Genomic DNA, 18,412 nt, shown 5'->3' on the forward strand with positions numbered 1-18,412 from the left:
CAGTGTTGAACTAATGAGGTACACTGAAGTGAAATTAATTAAATACTTAAAAGTCCCAGATCAAGACCTCAAGTGGGAGAGTGTATTGTCCACTAATCAGAGGGTAGTTCAATCACCCTACGCCTCCTGTCAACACTGAAGTGCTCTTGGACAAGATGCTGAACTGCAAATTGCTCCTGATAGAAGACAAGCACCTCACATGTCCTTGAATGCAGTCCATTAACCATTTACCACTAGAAATAAATATGATGTCTTTGTGAAATACAGAAGGAGTGAACACATTTTCAGCTTGGAAGTATATAAATATTTGTATTTGGTCCTGACACATCTGCTCTGATTTTGTCTTTCCAACCCTGTGGTCAATGACTGTGCTAAATAAAAATAACAGGACTTTAGCGTAATGCACCACTGACGATTAACCTGTTGTAGAAGGCTCATCTGATAAGAAGACACTGATTTGAGTTATTACAACAGGCCTGGCTTGTAGGTTAAACTCATTTCCTGCAAGTTAACTTGAAAAAAAAAAGAATTTCAGTTTAGCCAATAAAAAAAAAAACATGGCCTCAATTTAGATAGCAATCATTTCATTTCATTTGAATTAATTTGGCTCAGCTGGAGGTATAAATTAACCTGTCAATACCACCCAAAGAAATATGTACACATTCTTTATCAAGGACTTAGCCTCAGTTAATTGATTTGAGCACCCTGCCAAACAATCACATCCTAAACTGTTGCTGTTAATTAAAAGAGACCGAGCAAGTTTTGTGATGAAAGAAGGACGCCTTTGTTTGTCCAACATTCTTAATACTGACTCTTATGTGTGTGCGTGCATGGAATGGCTTGTTTGATAATAAAAGGAAACACAATTTGTATGTTTTTTACACACATTTGAAGGCAATTATGCAAACTCACAAAACAGAGACGGTTTTGGGAAGGTTGTTTATTTAGTAAAGCATCATTCAGTTCCGTAAAATTTACAAGCAATCGCAACCCATGTAGAATTCTCCCATAATCCACCTGCATTGCCTTGTTTAATACTGCAATGCTAAACTCGCTTCTCTGACTCAGGAAAAATGTTTCATGCACTGATTGATGTGTAAAATTAGAGAGGAAGGAAGCAGACCCAACATGTCTGCTGAACTAACCACTGTATATATATGTGTGTGTGTGTGTGTGTGTGTGTGTGTGTGTGTGTGTGTGTGTGTGTGCGACAGTTGTCTATTGACTATTAAGGCAAAGCTGAGGTACATATCAATCATAGAAAGGAAGCATATTGATTGAGTGTTGGTGTCACTCAGGTAATGATGAGTGAAAGGACTGGGCGAGCTGAAGGATGTGTATATATCTGGGTTTATTTTCTTTAAAAAAGCCAAAAACATGTCTGTTAACAGAACCAGTGTAGAAATAAGCAATATTGTTAGATTTTCTTGTACAGTTGCATTAGATACATCCAGAATGGAGTTAATCTCTACCTATTGTCCAACCACAGTGGAACAGTTATATAAGAGATGCTTTTTTCTGAAGCAAAATTACAGAAGAATAAAAAAATAATAACAATGACGATAGTTTTTTTTCTGAATTTGCTGTGGTTATGCTGCAGGTAAACAGTATATACTGATGTGCACACAGTCACTACGAGAAAGTCAAATCTGTGTTTGGACACCTGGAGGTCAGAAGATTTAAGCAGTATATTATGTTGATATAGTTGTTGCTTCTGAGTAGTGCGAAGACCAAATACACAGCTCCCTTCCAGAATACCAAAATCTCAGCCTATGAATAACAACGCAGCACCCAGCCTCCCTCCACCTCAGTCACTAGTGTGTAGAAAACAAACTCAAGTCTTTGGCTTTGACGCTTCAATTCTCTGACTCTGACTGTGACTGCCAGTTGTGGAATATCTGAAAAGCACAGTTTGAATTTAACTGCTTATTGCCTACCTTATGCTGTAACAGCATGTGATTGTTGATATGGATAATGTTATTGTTCACCACGGCTTCTGAATGTTGTTGCAAAGGCCTCGACAGGCCAGCTGTGTCGTCTGCTATTTAGACAGCAGGACATCAGTGCTATTTTTTTTTCAAACATTTTGCATCAGCTGGAACCTCGTTGTGTCTTGATGTGCTTTTATACTAATGTTTCTGTTTTTCTTGTCATTAACTGAATGGTGTTGGTGCCATTCACACAAATGTGTTTAAAAGTAAAGCAAAAAGTTTTGATTTTTGACATTGTTCACTGACTGCAAAGCAAATTCTTCATTAGGAAAGACTATCTTTGATTCCCTTTGGCAACACACATAAATGGCTAACAGCTCATTTTGGCTTTCTCAGTGTACTCAGATGGATTGCCTTCAGTGATTCCTAGTTAAATACAGCAAATCTGATTAACGTAATACATAATCTGACATAAGTATCATCTGTGGCTGACAAGAGACCTACATAATTCACTTTGTAATTCCCATCCACAAATGCCACTCTCAGACCATCTTATTTACAAAAATCCACACATTAGACAGTAAGTTGTCTACTGAATGCCAAAAATCATAGGTGGCAAACTTTTTTTGAAAGGCAGTTCATGACTTTGTAGTTTCAACGGCGTCCTGGAAGGTTGGTCATTTGGATGGTGTCCCCTTGTACTCCTGGGTTGTAGTAGGCACCAAACTTCAAGTCCATAGGCTCACTGTTGTCTAATCTGAGAACTGGAAAGTAGACAATATTAAATATTTATAGTATACACCTTGTCTTTTGCAAAAAGAAAAGTACTCTAATTAACTTGTTTAGTTGGAAGATTAAAGAGTAGACCACTGTCAGCAGTCCGATCCTATGCTTTTGACTCCTAGGTTTTCTGTTTTAATGCTTTTATTTCCAACATAAGATAACCAAGTACACAAAAAGGAGCGGTCTACTGATATATTAACACACTAGCATTACACGGTGGCTTTGACGGTAAAAACATACCCTAGAAACAAAGAGCAAGCGCTCTCTTCTCGAGGCCCCATTTTGAAAAAACCTTAACAAAAATCAATAACACAAAGCTCTTTTCCTGAATGTGCTGCTATTGTCCCTGCTGAATAATAGTTTTCCTCTGCACCTACAAGTACTATGGAGCGTTATATAGGAAATCACTACGCCTAACTCCGATTAATAAATAAGATAGATCGAAGGTAAGTGGACACACCTAAGACATAAATTACACTTAACCTGAAAATAACTGCATCACAGAGATAATGTCGCCAGCCCTTAAGGATCTGCTGTGAAAATATACTCAGTGTAGCAAGAAGGACAGGTAATAAATCCTAAACAATCTTATGTTGGGTTTATATTACTTGTGTTGTTTTCTGGAGTTGTTTTGCTTGTGCAAACGAAGGGTCTAAGAAGAGAAGGAGCGATTGTAAAGGCCAGGGCTAAAGTGACATTTGTGTTGTGTAAGCGGTTCTAAAAATCACCAGTTCCATTTTTTTAATCTCTTGTACCCCCACAGACCTGTCAGACTGACTTGAAAACCCTTTCATCAATAGCACATATAATGGTCAACTTTTTGTTTTTTGGTGGACGGGTTGTTGCAATTTTGCTTTTGCTGGGGATTAAATGGTCTGACCTGGAGATGAGTTTGCTGGCCTGTCCACTCCTGGGAAGATTGTGGCAATGTGTTACCACACAAATTATCTAAGTTTTTGTAGGTAAGCAAGACTACTTTGGTATTAAAAATTTCCCAGTTATGGTTAGCTCTTTTAACCATTTATCCATAACATTAGCTGCTATTTTAAATCTACCGTGTCATTTAACAGACGCTTGTTGTTAAAAACATTCCGATATTTTGACCTTTGCCTGGTGCCTGTATGAGCCAATGGCACTGACATCAATGACAACACTGAGATCAGTTGAGCACTTGATGTTTCTATCACTGAAATAAATCCCGGGGAAGAAAAACACTGTCTTTGCAAGGTCAAAAACGCTTCTTCAGCCTGAGAGTCTCTGGCTCACATGTACAATTGATGACAGTTTACCACGCACAGATAGAGACACTACATGCAGAAAACAACTCTTGCTTTAGCTTTCAAGCACAGGGTTGCAGTACTAGCAAGGTTATTGGATGATAACAGCCATAAAGGAACAAGCACACAGACCCACAGTGTCTGGCTACCTTTTGCCTCTCGCAAGCTTTTTTAATCATTCATTTCTGCACATGAAGCCTGTGGGCTTGTTTGCATTAAGCGCATAATTTACATACATGGGTTGCAAGTAGGCAGTCGTATCACGTCACTTTACTGGTGAGCAGTTTATCAAGTGCTCTACACTCTTCGAGTTATACTGCACAATACTGAGCGACTGCATTACCAAAGAGGTTTTCTTCCTTTCCATTTTGTAACTCTGCATTTGTTACCTGAGGAGTTTCTTTTAACAATGTTGGGTGTTGTCAACATACTTGTTAAGAGTATATGTTTTTCAGTTGCCACCCTGTTTCTCTTACATTGTAGTGGGTGTATGGCTTAAGATGGAATGTGACTCATCTGGAAAGCGCAGGTACATTTTCAAGCCGGCCTTCACTGGATGCACTTTGCCAGCTAATCACCCGTGCAGTCACGAGTCCCACGTGCATATCTGTGTGCACTTTAATGAATTTAACTGGAGATGAAGGAAGGTTATGTATGAGGGCGTGTAGGGGAACTGTGACAACAAAGTGCTGTTTCCCTCTAAGTTCATGGCAGGAAAGCAACAGATTAGAAACTATCATAGTACATGATCCTATTTTGCATGGTGAGGTTACCTTATTATGGGAGGGTTGCCTTATTAAAACAGGATTAGCTATGCACTTGTGTGTGTATGTGAAAGGGAGAGAGAGTACGAGAGAGCAGCACCTCTCTCTTTTGTCACTATGTTAAACAGCCAACTTTTTATAAAGGGGACTGCAGCACTATCCAGCAGCCAGTTACCTTAAATACGAGGGGATAAGTGAGTTATAGTGGCTCATTATGAAGCACTGACAAAGGCATATTTAGCGCAGTTTTATCTCAGCACTACATTTCTCGGCATAATTTAATAGTCTGCTGGCAGACGTTTTATTAAATATGAGAGTCTTTCGATAGCTATCAAGTCAGCAACCCTGATTAAAGCAAACGATCTGTTACTTTATAGCGCGAAGGAACACACATACCTGGCTCGGAAGGATACTCCTCAACCAGCTTCCTGTGAGAGAAGGCCTTCTGTTGCTTCTTCTTCAGGATTACGAAGGCCACCAGTCCCACAAATGCCACAACCACGGCTGTTCCCAGCACAGCTCCCCAGGCGTCGCGTCGTTTACTGATCTGGGGATCTGTTGCGAAACCTTCGTCTGAGAAGTGAAGGGTTGTGGGGGTGGGAGAGAGTCACAGATAATTTGTCAACAAGAAATTATTTACATCGTTTGGCATCTTTGAGGGATAATTGTCGACTAATTATGGCTAGAATGTGTTTTTCAAATTGCGTTCGGAGCGGTAACGCATTGCATGGTGATACATCACAATTATTCAGAATTGTACAATTTACGCTGTGATAATTAATGCAATTAACATGCCAAATTCATGATAATTTCTGGAATTCATTTGAATATTTTAAGGCAGCAGGTTGTGATCGTAATCTAAATATGGTGAAATGTGGCTGAATACTTTATGAATAGCATTCAAGTTGTCATTAAATTATATATAACAACTGTTTAAATGGAAACAGAGAAACAATAACTAGCCTATTGACTTTTTTTTTCAAAAAATTGGGTTTTATTTATATATAACATAAAGTTTTGCTGCTGTTCTATTTTAATTTATGTGTCCAAGGCAACAGCAGAGGAAAATAATTGTTTTTGAAAGTGATAGAGCTGTCCTCAATATCCTTTGACAGAGAAATACTCGAGTGGTATTTTGTCAGGACTCACACATAAATAATTCAGTGACTTTGTTCATCTAGAAACGGCTCAATTGACAGACTTGCTAGGATCAATTTACCCCTAATCCAAGGCAGGCTGAACCAAAAGACTTGTTTCATTAAGTGTTTTTCTATTCTTGTCATCTTTAGCAGCGTGTTTTTTTATTTCACTTTAAAGTAAACATAATGAAACGTGGGTGGAAATACAGATTTTAGCAATTGTTGCTCTTGCTGGGAAATTATTTTTAGTTAGCTCACCTTTTAAGGTTGGCTAACAAATTGAACTGCAAGTTATCAGTTTTTTCTTAAATTTTCATCTCACGATGACAAAAATGTACAAACACATGCAAATAAAGTTAGTCTAAAATTGTGTAGAGAGTTGTTCACGGTTTTACTGAACGGACGGTATTGTAGATCAACGACTACGAACTGGACTGCTCTGAAATTTGGCACAGATACACGTCATGTTCTCTGTAGGATGAATCTGGAAACCTTGAAAAAGCTTAATATTTATCTAGGATATCCTTAAAAGCTATACCCATGTCATCTACACCATTATTAGGTAATTCCCACAGGCATTTCCCACACAGAGTTACTAACAGGTCTGTATGGATTGTAGCTGAGTAAGTGAGGTGATTAGCTAATTGTCAGTTAGTGTCAGAGAAGGCTAAGTTGCCTTGTGGGATCTTACATATAGACTGTTTATCTGTACTCTGTGCTTTTCTACAGTTTCTGTGCTCATGCTGTTCCTGTCATGATAACTATGGAGCTTTTTTTTATCATTCCGTGCTGCCCACAGTTTCACATCTGTTTTCCTGCTGTCTATTGCCATCATCTGTTAGTGTTATGTCCTACTGTCCCATCTGTCCACGAGCTGTGTCATTTTAATCCCCACTGCACCAGCTCTGTAAAGGTTTTGTTTTTTGTACCGTGGTCTTCTATTAGCTTACGCACTGATTAAGGAATATAAATTTCCTTTCCAGTCTTATCTTCCTGATCTGGTGGTCGACACCAAAGTCTAGTCTCACGCCCTTGCACCGAGACAGCACAAGTATCTCTGACCTTAGTCCCTCACTCTGTCTTTCAAGTTTTTCCCCCCTAAAACAGGGTTTCATTGTCCGGCTGAGAAGGTGGTTGTAATAGAGTCCTTTGCTCATAGCAGCCACCTCTTTAGGACTTGAAACCCAATCCAGCCTTTGCTATTGAAAAAAGGGGTATTTGTCCTCTTCCAGTGGGAAAATAGATGCTGGCAAATATGAACCAGGAAAAGGATGTAAAAAAGCAATTTGTTAAACATATGACATGATAATATTTTCCTCATGAGCACTGAGCGTAGAGTAAGTATTTTTCAAACCTCCTTTGCCGCCCCATGGATCTTATTCTGATGTGTCAAACCGCATTACCCAAGTCAAGTCAAAATCTTCTAAAACTTTCACACAAACAGTATATTCTCCAATTTTCCATCTGCCTTTTGCCTTCAGGATCAGACAGACAAATGTGGACCAGATCCTGTTACACAGACTGCATCAGTACCTGTATCGGAGCTGCCTGCTAAGCTGGCGCTTTTGTCTGTCTTGTTGACCTTCTCAGGCGTGTTTGGAGCAGCAGCAGTTGTAGTCTCCGGGACGTCGGGAAGAAACACCGTTGTAGGTGAAGATGTGGTTGTTGTCGCGTTTATTCCTGGTACCAGTGTTGTGGTCAGAGTTGTTGTGTGCTCTTCTGTAGTGTTGGTCTCTGGAACCGAGGTTTTCGAGTCTAAATCGGTGCGATTAGAGTAATCTGGGAAGCTGGTGGAGTTACGCGGGCTCACCGTTTTATTAAATTCCCCTTCAGTTCCCGTCATGTTGATCTGGCTTGAGTTTGTGGGATCTGCGGTTGTGGTCGGCGGCAGCGCGGTTGGCTCGATCGTACCGTTTTGAACTCCAGGACTCAGGGTCGTGGTGGTAACATTCTGATCCTCCCATTTCTCATTTCCACTAATTTCCTCTTCTCCTGAATATGTTGCCATTGAGCCAGATGATGTCCCACTGTAGTCATTATTTGACTCTGTAACATTAACTCCCTCATCCTTTCCTTTAGTAAACGTAGTATTCGCACTTCCTTCTGGAATTTTGCCTCGTGCGCGCAACCAACTCTTATCAATCGTTCTCCCTGGAGAGTCTGTTGTATATTGGAGTGATGCCAGGTGGAATGCCTGGACAAGCAGGAGAAGGAGGAGAAGTCTCATTTTCCCTTTTGTTGTTACTCTGAAACACATGAGAAAAAATATGCATTATTTCACTTCTTAAAATACAAATTGTTAATTTAAAAACTAGCGCTGTCATCGTTAATCTCATTAAAATGTCAAGAACGACATAACCACATTAACGCGCAAAATGTCAGTTAGCTGGTTAGCGCGGATCACCCCGAGGGCGGGGCTGGACGGCGCTAACGCGTTAACAAGCTAACCGCGCTAACGCGTTGATGCCGTCCAGCCTCACACACGGGGTGATCCACGCTAACTCGCCAACGGAGATTTGTCGTGTTAATGCAGTTATGGCGTTAACGTCATTTTAAGGAGATTAATGCTGCCAGCACTATTAAAAACATAAATGATGATATAATAATAATAATAATAATCGTGCTGTAATGATCGTAGCATATGTATGTACAAGAAAACTAATCAGAGATTATTCTTAACAGGATGTTAAAGGCCTTTGGAGTTAGCCATAACTAACTATGTCAGCTTAATTGAAAACATCATTAATAACTACTCAGTAACTCTAATACCATATGATATGACAACCTGCCTGTGGCAAAAGGAGGAGGCTGAACAGAGTGTCTGGAAAAAGTATTGGTCAATAAGAAATTTCATTGGATGAGCTGTATCGACAGGCTGTCTTAAGGAAAGCCCAGTCTGTTGTTGTCCAAAAACAATGAGGACAACTTCAATATTTCTACATTTGGTTGAGAGTATACCTTAATACTGACACTAACTTCAGCTCACTCCATCATGTGATGTCACTGCCAAGCTCAGTGTTTTGTTTGTTTGTTTGTTTGTTTTTAGAGGGCTGCATAACTTCTGTTACAAGACTTGTTTTGCTCATCTATTTTTGGAATTTTTATTTTTTGCCTGGAAAATCATTTTCATTTTCATTTGGTCACAGATTTGTTCATCGAGGTCACCTTCATGCAAGTTGCTTCTTTTAGGTCATCTTGCTCACTTCTTTGAAAGCTGCTGATTGCATCATGTGACCGTGACCACCTCCAGCAGATAAATATCCATCGTCAAGAAACATTCAAACCTGACTTTTAAAGTTAAAGTTACTTTGCAATCTGCTTTTTCCAAGATCAAAACTCAGTTGCAACATTTATCCATTTTACATCATAAAATTTCCCAAAAGGGCATCAAAGCTAATAATAGCCAAGCAAACCTGCCCCTCTAACAAAGTGTGTGAATGTGATGTAGCGTTGAGTGTTATGTCACTCATGTATATGCCATACGGCAGTAAACACTGATTTTATACATTTCAGTCTAACTCAGCGTTCGACTACTATCCCGACTGTACTCTAGGAAGATAACATTTCAGTATCAGTTGAAAGAAGGAGCTGTCATCGACTCGCTACTTAGAAACTGAAATAACACATGATGAAGAAGACTCATTCAGAATAATAAGTAAAATGTGTTACTCATTAATATAGCACGGGCTATTTTTATAATTAGAAAAAGATGCATGACATGTACGTTGCATTGCTCCTAACCAGTGACAATGTTAATAATATTGTGGATTATAACAACTACAAGTCCTCCTTTTCCCAGTTCTACACTTGTACTTTATCAGAGTTTTGTTGAATTGCACATTGACTGACATTTTCTCGACTGGCTGTTTATTTTTGGCTATTTCTTTTTGTTGCTTTAATGTGTTTTTTTTTTTTTTTCAAAACATAAGGAGATTGGAGGTTGGACACAAAATGCATTTTTGATTCAAATAAAAGCTAAAGGAAGAAAAACAGCTTTTCTGTTATTTCCTCCCCCCCCCCGTTTTTGTCTGAAAAGTCTGTTTACCGCCTGCTGAGTATAAGCACCATCAGGAAGGACCCACAGGTGCTAAATGTGTGTTCATCACAGCCTTCAAAGTCCGCCTGGCCACGCTGAAAGACTCAACAACAACAAAACATCTCTAGCCTGATTTTTTCTTCCCCCCCATTTTCCAAAAGCTACCAAAACACCTGCTTAAGGGGTGCAGGTCAGCTTCACTGACATGAGTCATAATGAAAATCCTTGAATTCCGTGCCACCTCCTGACTTTCGGAGAGCCGCTCAGCGGACAGTTGACAGCATTGTGAAGACGGCACATTCGGGAGCTTGTTGGCGAATTTCTATGCAGTCATCCGCTACGATGTCTGCATAGCCCCGACACAATCTCTGGTGAGATCTGTGGCTTTTTGACAGTGTGAATTGTGCAAGTGCCCTGTGAGCTATGTGTTCTCCCCTCGGCTTCACTCCAGTACACAAATGACTGCAAATCCCTACAGGGCACTCTTGCTGTGAGTCACTTTGTTGATCAGTTGCTCTGTTCTAAAGTCATGCTTGTTATAATCAGCGCGAGAGGCTCAGTGTACAGTGTGTAACGTCGGCGCCTGCAGCAACAGAGGCTTCACTTGCAAATCTGGGAATTTCATATTTCCGGTTTTACCTGTTTTGACATGATCTCATTTTAACAATTCAACAAAGGTGCTAAAAACATCAAGAAAGTGCTTTGTTTTTAGCTCATTGGGACAGACAATCTGGCAAAAAGGAAAACCCAAGCATGTATATTCCTTATGTTTTGAATACAGTTTGTATTTCCTTGAAACTGCTGATGTTAGCTTTAAAACAGAACCGCTCAGTTGTTTTGACTGACAGCTCACAATCAGCCAGGGATTGTTCAATCGGTGGTTAGCTTTTCAACAAGCTTGTTATCATCCGACGACTTTGTTTTCGTGCTGGTCTTTTTTGTTTTCCGAGAAACAAATGGGGAAAAAAATCGTGTGTGTTTTTGCTTTTTCAGCCTGCCGCAGGATCAATCGGGCTTGTTCGTGTCTCAGTCCAGCAGCATGGCGGGAACAAGTTAGAGCTCATAACACTGCAGCGGTGGAAAATAACAAAGTGGCGCTTTTAAATGACACGCTAATGCGCCTCCTGCCTTTCCCGTCGCTTGATGGATTTTGGAATACTGTGTGAACTTTTCATCCTTCCTCTTTCTCCCCACATTTCCCGTCTCACGTCTTCACAGTACACCATCAATTTTAAGACAACAGCTCTCAACTGAGCACTCTGCGGAGAATAAAAGTGTAATTACACTGCAGGCATCTTGAGGAGCCTGTGTAAAAGAAACCAGTTAATGTGGAACCAGTTTTGCAAGCAGCTCAGCAGCGTCACTGTTTTCTTTTGTTTTTTTGTTTGATTGTCACTGTTCAAATGAGCACACAATCAGTGTGGAAGTGGGTTCACTATAATGCAAAGACCAGAGTGTAATTGGTGTTTGTCAACTCGCTTTAAAAAAACATAGAAAAACATTGTGCAGCTGACCTGTTCAGACACAGACTCTACCACTATTGTGTCTTCGGATGGCACATGTGGGCCGTGCAATTTCAAACCAGCTATGCCCACTTTGATGCCGTGACACTGAGCATAGCTGTGAACAGCAACTACTCTGAACCATTAAAAAAAAAAGAAATTACAGTGGCGGGCTACCCAGAGAGTATTTTGACCCGCCGACGAGTCTTCGCACAGCAGCAAGTTCACGGCAACGGGGAGAGAATTTTGCTTCTGACCCTTCGCACTCAGAGAAGCCATCTGTTGAAAAGAGCTCCCACTATGCCAGTCTGTCAGCGCGCAAGCTATCATCTCAACAGCTCAGTCAGCCGTGCCTTCATCAACATCACACAGACACACTCACGCAGGCTGAAAGGGACACTAATGTGATTCCTGTAAACACCTGGCGACGGCATATCCTTCTTAATTATCTGACATTTTAGCTGTCTGAAGTTATTATCACCCCTCAATATACTGTAATTTATTTTACATTCATGTGGAACACAACCTCTACGTACAGCAAAAGTTTCAGGCTGTGTTTTTCCTCCTTTATACTCCTGGTTAAGAGTAGTTGAGCTCTTAACCAACTCTCAGCTCTACCCAACAGTGTATGAAGAAAAGAAAATTCTCTTTGTTGACTCTGCTTATCAATGCATTTGTGTGGTTAGGCCATATTTTGATTGATTTTTTTATCTTAAAGTGTGTGTACTCTGGATTCAAAGATCTCAATAGTTCATCCATCCCAGTTTTTAAATGTACAAAACATCGCTCTAAGGCTCTTAACTGTAAAAACTGGCAACCACTTATTCCCCTGCCTAGGTTATATAAAGTCTTAAAGTATGTATGTCACTCGTTGTGACGTTGTGGCACCTAGCAACCAACTTGTTTTCTTACTTTCATGTTGAAAACAAAAGCTCTTCAGTTTTTGAATCTTCTATTTTTACACTTTCAAAATAAGAAGCAGTGACAAAACCTGCGGGGTACGGCCAATTGTTAAGTGTAACTGTAAAACTGTAAATGTTACAGCTACCAAATCAAAATATCATTAAACACAATGCCGCTGTGAAAAGAAAAAGTGGAATGAAGATAGGGGGTTTGTGAATATTCATAAAAAATAACAGTAAATATCGTCCTGTAAAGCATATTCCCGGCAGCTTTTAGCCTCACACGTTTGCTGTGAAAAGGAAAGACAAAAAAATAAATAAATAAATAAAACCCTCCCTCAGTAAATCCTTACCTTATTCTTAGGCTATATCAGATGAGAACAGGTGCACAGGCAACAAAATCTCTTCACTCAGCTGCCAACATGTGAGAGTGAATCAGCAGTCGGCTTGGAGAGAGAAGGAAGAGAAGGAGGGAGGGAGGAGGGCCCAACAGAGTGGCATTCAGGGAAGAACCTGTTCAACCTGCTTCTTCACCTGCCAGCAGCAGAAACACGCCCTGAACCGCATCCAGTTGCATGCCGTGAAAAGGCCACGGAGGACGGGGATGAAAATGAATTGGTGTACGAGTAAAGAGGGTTGGGGGAATGTCAATTTGCTACCACCTCATTATTTCATGTTGCCATCTAAATAAGTTGATTATATTAATTTTTGGTTGCCAGGTTTCCAGGTTGCCAGGTTAGATCTGTCAATTCCCCCCCAGTGGGCGGAGCCTTTTGCCAAAGGTCCTCTGAGCCTTTTTTTTCCCCTCCTGCTGCGGTCGTCATGGTAACAGAAAAGAGGCTGGTAAGCTCGGGTTTCATCCATGCTTTTGTCTCTGGTCTATATCAGGCTACCAGGTGACGTGTGACTTTGTGAACTCGCAGGTACCGTGCGTCAAATGAGCCAGGATTGCTTTTTTGTCCCGTTCCTCGATTAAGTGAGTCACGCAGAGGCTGAATTCATTTAGTGCGAACGAGCGAGGCTGGTGAAGTGGCACTCAAAGCTGGCGTGTTTTGGTGAGTTAAGAAGAGGGAGTGGCTGTGCTTGTTTTGCTAATGAAATTGAAAACTACAGGTTTCCATCAAATAGTCTGAAAGCCCATCCAGTTCTCCAAAAGAGAAAACCCTGAGTACGCCCAATCAGCATGAGCATTATACAGAATACCTAGCAGCCATTAATAGTCCAAAATCAAGTGCTTTAAGTCAGTTATTTTTACAGCTTCAGCCACTGCAGACTCGCCTCAGTCAAGCAGCTACATAACACAACCAACCTTCATCAGGTCATGTCAAAAATCTCTTTAAAATATGAATAAAACGAGATGAAAAAAGCAGCAGAGCTGTCTGTTCAGGTCTCGATTATTACTTCCTACCTGTTTTACATGTTATAAGCCAGCAATCAAACACATTAACATTCGCAAACAGTACTCGTGTTTTGCTATCATAACCACGTGGCTTTTATTTATCATCTTGCACTGAAGATACCATTGTTTAGCTGCTGATATACTGCCATAGATGAGGTTTAACAGTGGCCCACTGTTCCGAGCACACAGAGTTCCTCACAGACAGCTTGTCGCTGCCACCTCATGTGGCCTGCCAGTGTTTGAAGCTAATGGGATCATGTAGCCTCATCAGGGATGTGAATAATAGAAATGCCTAAATCTTGAACAGAGGATAAACAGCCTTCAAACTTGAGTGCAAAACAAAAGTGTGCAAAAGTCATGAAAGGTTAAAGAAAAAGCAAATTAGGGTGCTGTGAAACCTGGAGAATGCATTATGAAGAAGGGTGCATTTGTGAATACTGAAGTTTAATGCCAAGTTTCACCCACTGCCCAAAGATCTGTAGCTTTATGGATAGATAAAAGGACTGAAGCAAAGTCTCTGTTTCTTTGATCTTTGGCAGTAGAATTTAGACAATAAGAACAGCAAACAGTCATGCCAGTTTTCAGGATTACAGTAAGGGAGGAATGCAAATAAACATACATGCAATTCATAACTGGAGCCACTTGGAGAGAAATGCCCTCAGTGCCTAGCTCTCAGACATTTGCATCGCAAATAGATACGCCTGTATGTGCAGGATTGGGCCATTTGACTCGCGTGACTGTGCTATCACATAGACTAACCTTGGCACAGAGAGGCAACACATAGAAAACAAAGACAAAATATAAAAATAATATCTAATGTGTTTTAACACTGACTTAAAAACACAATCTGAACAAAAAAGAGGCTTTGGCATTAACTAGATTCCAAATGTAGCATAGCTTCACACATTTTTTCACTCATTTCTGTAATATGTTACATATAGTCAGCTGACACTTTGTCAGTACCGGGTTCGACCCCCTTGTGCCCTCAGACCTGCCTTAATTCTTCATGGCACAGGTTCAACAGGGTGCTGGAAACAGTTCTCGGAGATGTTGGCATGATAGCATCACACAGTTGCTGCAGATTTCTCAGCTGCACATCCATGATGGAAATATCCTGTTACATCGCATCCCAAAGATGCTCTATTGGATTGAGATGAGGTGACTGTACACTGAGTACACTGAACTCACTGACATGTTCAAGAAACCATGATTTGAGCTTTGTGACATGGCATGGAGCCTGCTAGAAGCAGCCATCAGAAGAAGGGTACACTGTGGGATGATAAAGGGATGAACAGAGTCCACAGCAATACTCAGGTAGGCTGTAGCATTTAAATGATGCTCAAGTGACCCAAAGTGGGCCTCCACACCATTATGGCACATCCACAAGCCTGAAGCATTGATAGAGGGCTTAGATTTGACCTTACCATTTTAATATTCCAGCAGAAATTCAGCAGACCAAACAGCATTTATCCAGTCTTCTACAGCAGTGTTGTTCTGGTGCTGTAACCCATCTGTGCATTCTTCTCCTATTTTGAAAATAACAAGTGGTCATTTGGGTTACTGTTGCTTTACTATTTGCCCAAAGCAGTCTGACCATTCTCCATTGACCTCTAAAACCATGAAGGCATTTTCTATAACCCTAGAAAGTCCTGGTAGATCATCAGTTTTAGAAATAGAAATGTGCATTTGGCACAAACAACTATGCCACATTCAAAGTCACTTTTCTTCCCTATTTTGACGCTCGGTTTGAACGTCAGCAGGTTGCTTTGACCATGTCTGCATGTACCTAATGAAGCGGTGAGCCTGTATCTGATTGATAATATAATTTGGAGTCACTTGCAAGTTCCAAAAATACCATGTTAAATTTCAAGCTGATTCTTGAAATTGAGTCTCAACTGAATGAAGAAGTAACTGTATTACTCTGGCTCGCACATGGACAATTCAGCAAACACCAACACAATCCTGCTCGGTGTGATAATAGCAGGAGCATAACAAACTACTCCCAAGGCTGTGCAGGAGAGCTGATCTAATTAGCATTGCTTTGTAAATATTGCTTCATGTCTGTCGGTGCTCCACACTGCCTATCAAATTATAATTGATCAGATATGTGCAAGAAACGGAGGGAAGGGCGATCGTAAGCAGCAGATGTCAGCGTGACACATTCTTTCCTCGGGTTTCAAGGGAAGGCCAGCCCGAAGTTCTTCCCTTTTGCTGAAACCCATATGCTCGGTAGCCCCGGAAAACAATAAGTGACAAGTTTTGATCACAGGAAAAAGACTCAAGTTGGTGTTTTCTCATGATGCACTCGCTGGCATATCTGGTTTTGTTCATTTTTGATGCTATCAAATGTTGTGACACCATATAAAATGGTCTTAAATGTTGAATCAATGTGATTTATCTGATAAACTTCAACACTGCATCACAACACTCAACTTAAGGCTCTTTACATTATAAAGTAAAGAATCTACAATAATACAGAGAAAACCCCAACAATCAGACGGGTCCCTTTAGTAAGCACTTGGCAACAGCGGGAAGGAAAAACTCCCATTTAACAGGAAGAAGCCTCCAGTAGAACTAGGCTCAGGGATGGGGCAGCCATCTCCCATTACTGGTTGGGGGTGAGTAGACAGTAGATAGGACAAATGTCAAAGACAGGTAGAGATGAATAATAACTAAAGATTAAATGCAGAGTGGTGTACAAGCACATATAAATACATTCATACATTGGACTGTACCATGTCTCTTATCCCAAAGGATGGAGTGCCTGCCTGGATAAGTGAAACAGAGTATAGGGGCTCCTATTTCTGGATGATTCAGACAGCTCTTATCTCGCTGTAGATACATCTAGTTATATAAATTAAGCTGGAATCCTTCTTCATTAAAAAGTCTTGTCAAACACCTCCATAGTAGAATGAGTAATGAGGGCAGAGAAAGGATTTTCAACTTTAATTTGAATAAATCTGGCACTTTCATGTATTCATTCATATGTATGGCTCATTCATTTACCAGATCCTCCTAACATACACCACTGAATATATTCATTCAACCAGGCTTCTGTGCAGGCCCCACATGTTTCTGCATACGTTCCGGTCCGTATTGAATAGGGAAATGTGTTGCCATTCGTCATCGTAATATATGCTGCAGAGCACACATCGTTTGATGGTAAAATCAAAGACTGAATGTAAATTTACAGTTATGTACAGCACACCGACAGCCCAAGCACCCAGAAATTCATAAATGTGGAAATTTAGATGATGCTCCCTGAAATATATCTCCCAGACTCAAGATAGACAAAAGCGCTACGGACATAAAAACAGTGAAATCGCCCAACAACAGCAACATGCTCACTTTGAGAATTCAGAGATATAATTTCCCAGCGTCGGATTAATAATTTAGTTACATAAAGATGTGCTCGCAGCGGTATCGTGTGAATTATCTATCAGCAGTATTAGGACGTAGGAAAATAAGCCTTAATATGTGAACACGGACAAGCTTGTTCAGAGATCTGAGGCTGCTTTTGCTGTACTGGAGAAACTCATTCAGGGAAATGGCTGCAAGAGGGATATAACAGCCAAACTGCCATAATGGGTCTGCACTTATCTGAGTCTTTGAAGCATCCTTCGAGCTATTATTGCATTTGAGGTTAATTCGCTCTGATTAGGCAAGCAGAAAAACAGATCAAACCGTGGATGTTTGTCAGTGTCTTGTTTCAGATTAGCTTTGCTGAAAAGGTGTGTTCGTCTTTTTCACTTTTACGATTCATTGCTGTTTGTTTTACGTTACAGTTTCACACGTGTGCTTCTGAATTAAAGTTTCATGTGTGTAGTTTAAACGATAGTCTTGTTTCCAGTACGTTCTCCGAAATGGCGCTCTCAGATCCGCCTGTTAAGCATTAGATTTGATGAGTGTTTTCCCTGTGTGCTAAAGATTCTGTGGCTCAGTCTGAACAAAAACACTTTGCAAATCTTTGGAGAGGCATAATGAAAAAGCCAAACTGTGCACGCTCTCACTTATTTCCTCAGTTGATTATAAAAAGCGCATAATTTCCACCAAGTCGAATCCTGCGCGGCTTCCTCGTGAGGATTTTATGGTTTTCGACTGTGTTCATGAAAATGAAATTTTTACAGTAAATTGCCTTCTATGTGAGCTAAACAAAGGACATGTAATCACAAGATATGTTTGTGGCGTTGCAGTAACTGCTGCCTAGAACTTTCCTGCTACATCGATGAGTCCTCACAGTTTTAACTGCAAAGCCATTGCTTCTAGTTCTGCTTAGCCTTTAAAACAAATGTGGGAAAGCTGTTTTTTTCAGACGGATCCGGAGTGTATGCCCTGTTATACTGCAGTGAACTCACAAAAGGCATTAATGATACCCTCTTAAAACCCACAACGAGCAGGTGATTTGTGTGTGTGCGAGTGTGAGTGCAGGGCTGCATTTGTGCGGCACTGGGGATACCTCGCTGTCAGACTTGAATTATCTCCTTCAGGTTTGTGTCTGGCAGAAAACAGTAAGACCCAGAAGGCAGGGAGGGAAAGCTGAATGGCTCTGCCTTGACATCTTTTAGGTTTACACCTAGATATACACCGTACACAGTCGAACGTTTCCTATTTTTATACCACCTCAGGAATAGCTGTATTCCACTATATTGTGAATTCAACACATGTGAGCCTCATGGCCT

General features: G+C 40.6%; 1 protein-coding gene across 1 annotated transcript; it reads right to left on the minus strand.

The window, feature by feature from the left end:
* Positions 1-925: 925 nt before the first annotated feature.
* muc15 (mucin 15, cell surface associated) lies at positions 926-12,800 on the minus strand. Its single transcript, XM_031744566.2, has 4 exons — positions 12,688-12,800; positions 7,428-8,140; positions 5,152-5,328; positions 926-2,695 (listed from the first exon to the last, which is right to left on the minus strand). Exons 2-4 carry the CDS (start codon positions 8,119-8,121, stop codon positions 2,586-2,588), a joined length of 981 nt encoding a protein of 326 aa, XP_031600426.1. The 5' UTR covers positions 8,122-8,140; positions 12,688-12,800; the 3' UTR covers positions 926-2,585.
* Between the last annotated feature and the right edge of the window lie 5,612 nt (positions 12,801-18,412).

The sequence above is a fragment of the Oreochromis aureus genome, linkage group 1 (genome assembly GCF_013358895.1).
Source record: "Oreochromis aureus strain Israel breed Guangdong linkage group 1, ZZ_aureus, whole genome shotgun sequence".
Classification (NCBI taxonomy): Eukaryota; Metazoa; Chordata; class Actinopteri; order Cichliformes; family Cichlidae; genus Oreochromis; species Oreochromis aureus.

Excerpts from the sequence above, each read along its gene's own strand:
- muc15 (XM_031744566.2), bottom strand. The coding sequence starts at position 8,121 with ATGAGACTTCTCCTCCTTCTCCTGCTTGTCCAGGCATTCCACCTGGCA. Across the intron at positions 5,329-7,427 it reads AGCAGGCAGCTCCGATACAG|ACGAAGGTTTCGCAACAGAT; the intron begins GTACTGATGCAG and ends TTCACTTCTCAG. Across the intron at positions 2,696-5,151 it reads GGAGTATCCTTCCGAGCCAG|TTCTCAGATTAGACAACAGT; the intron begins GTATGTGTGTTC and ends TCTACTTTCCAG.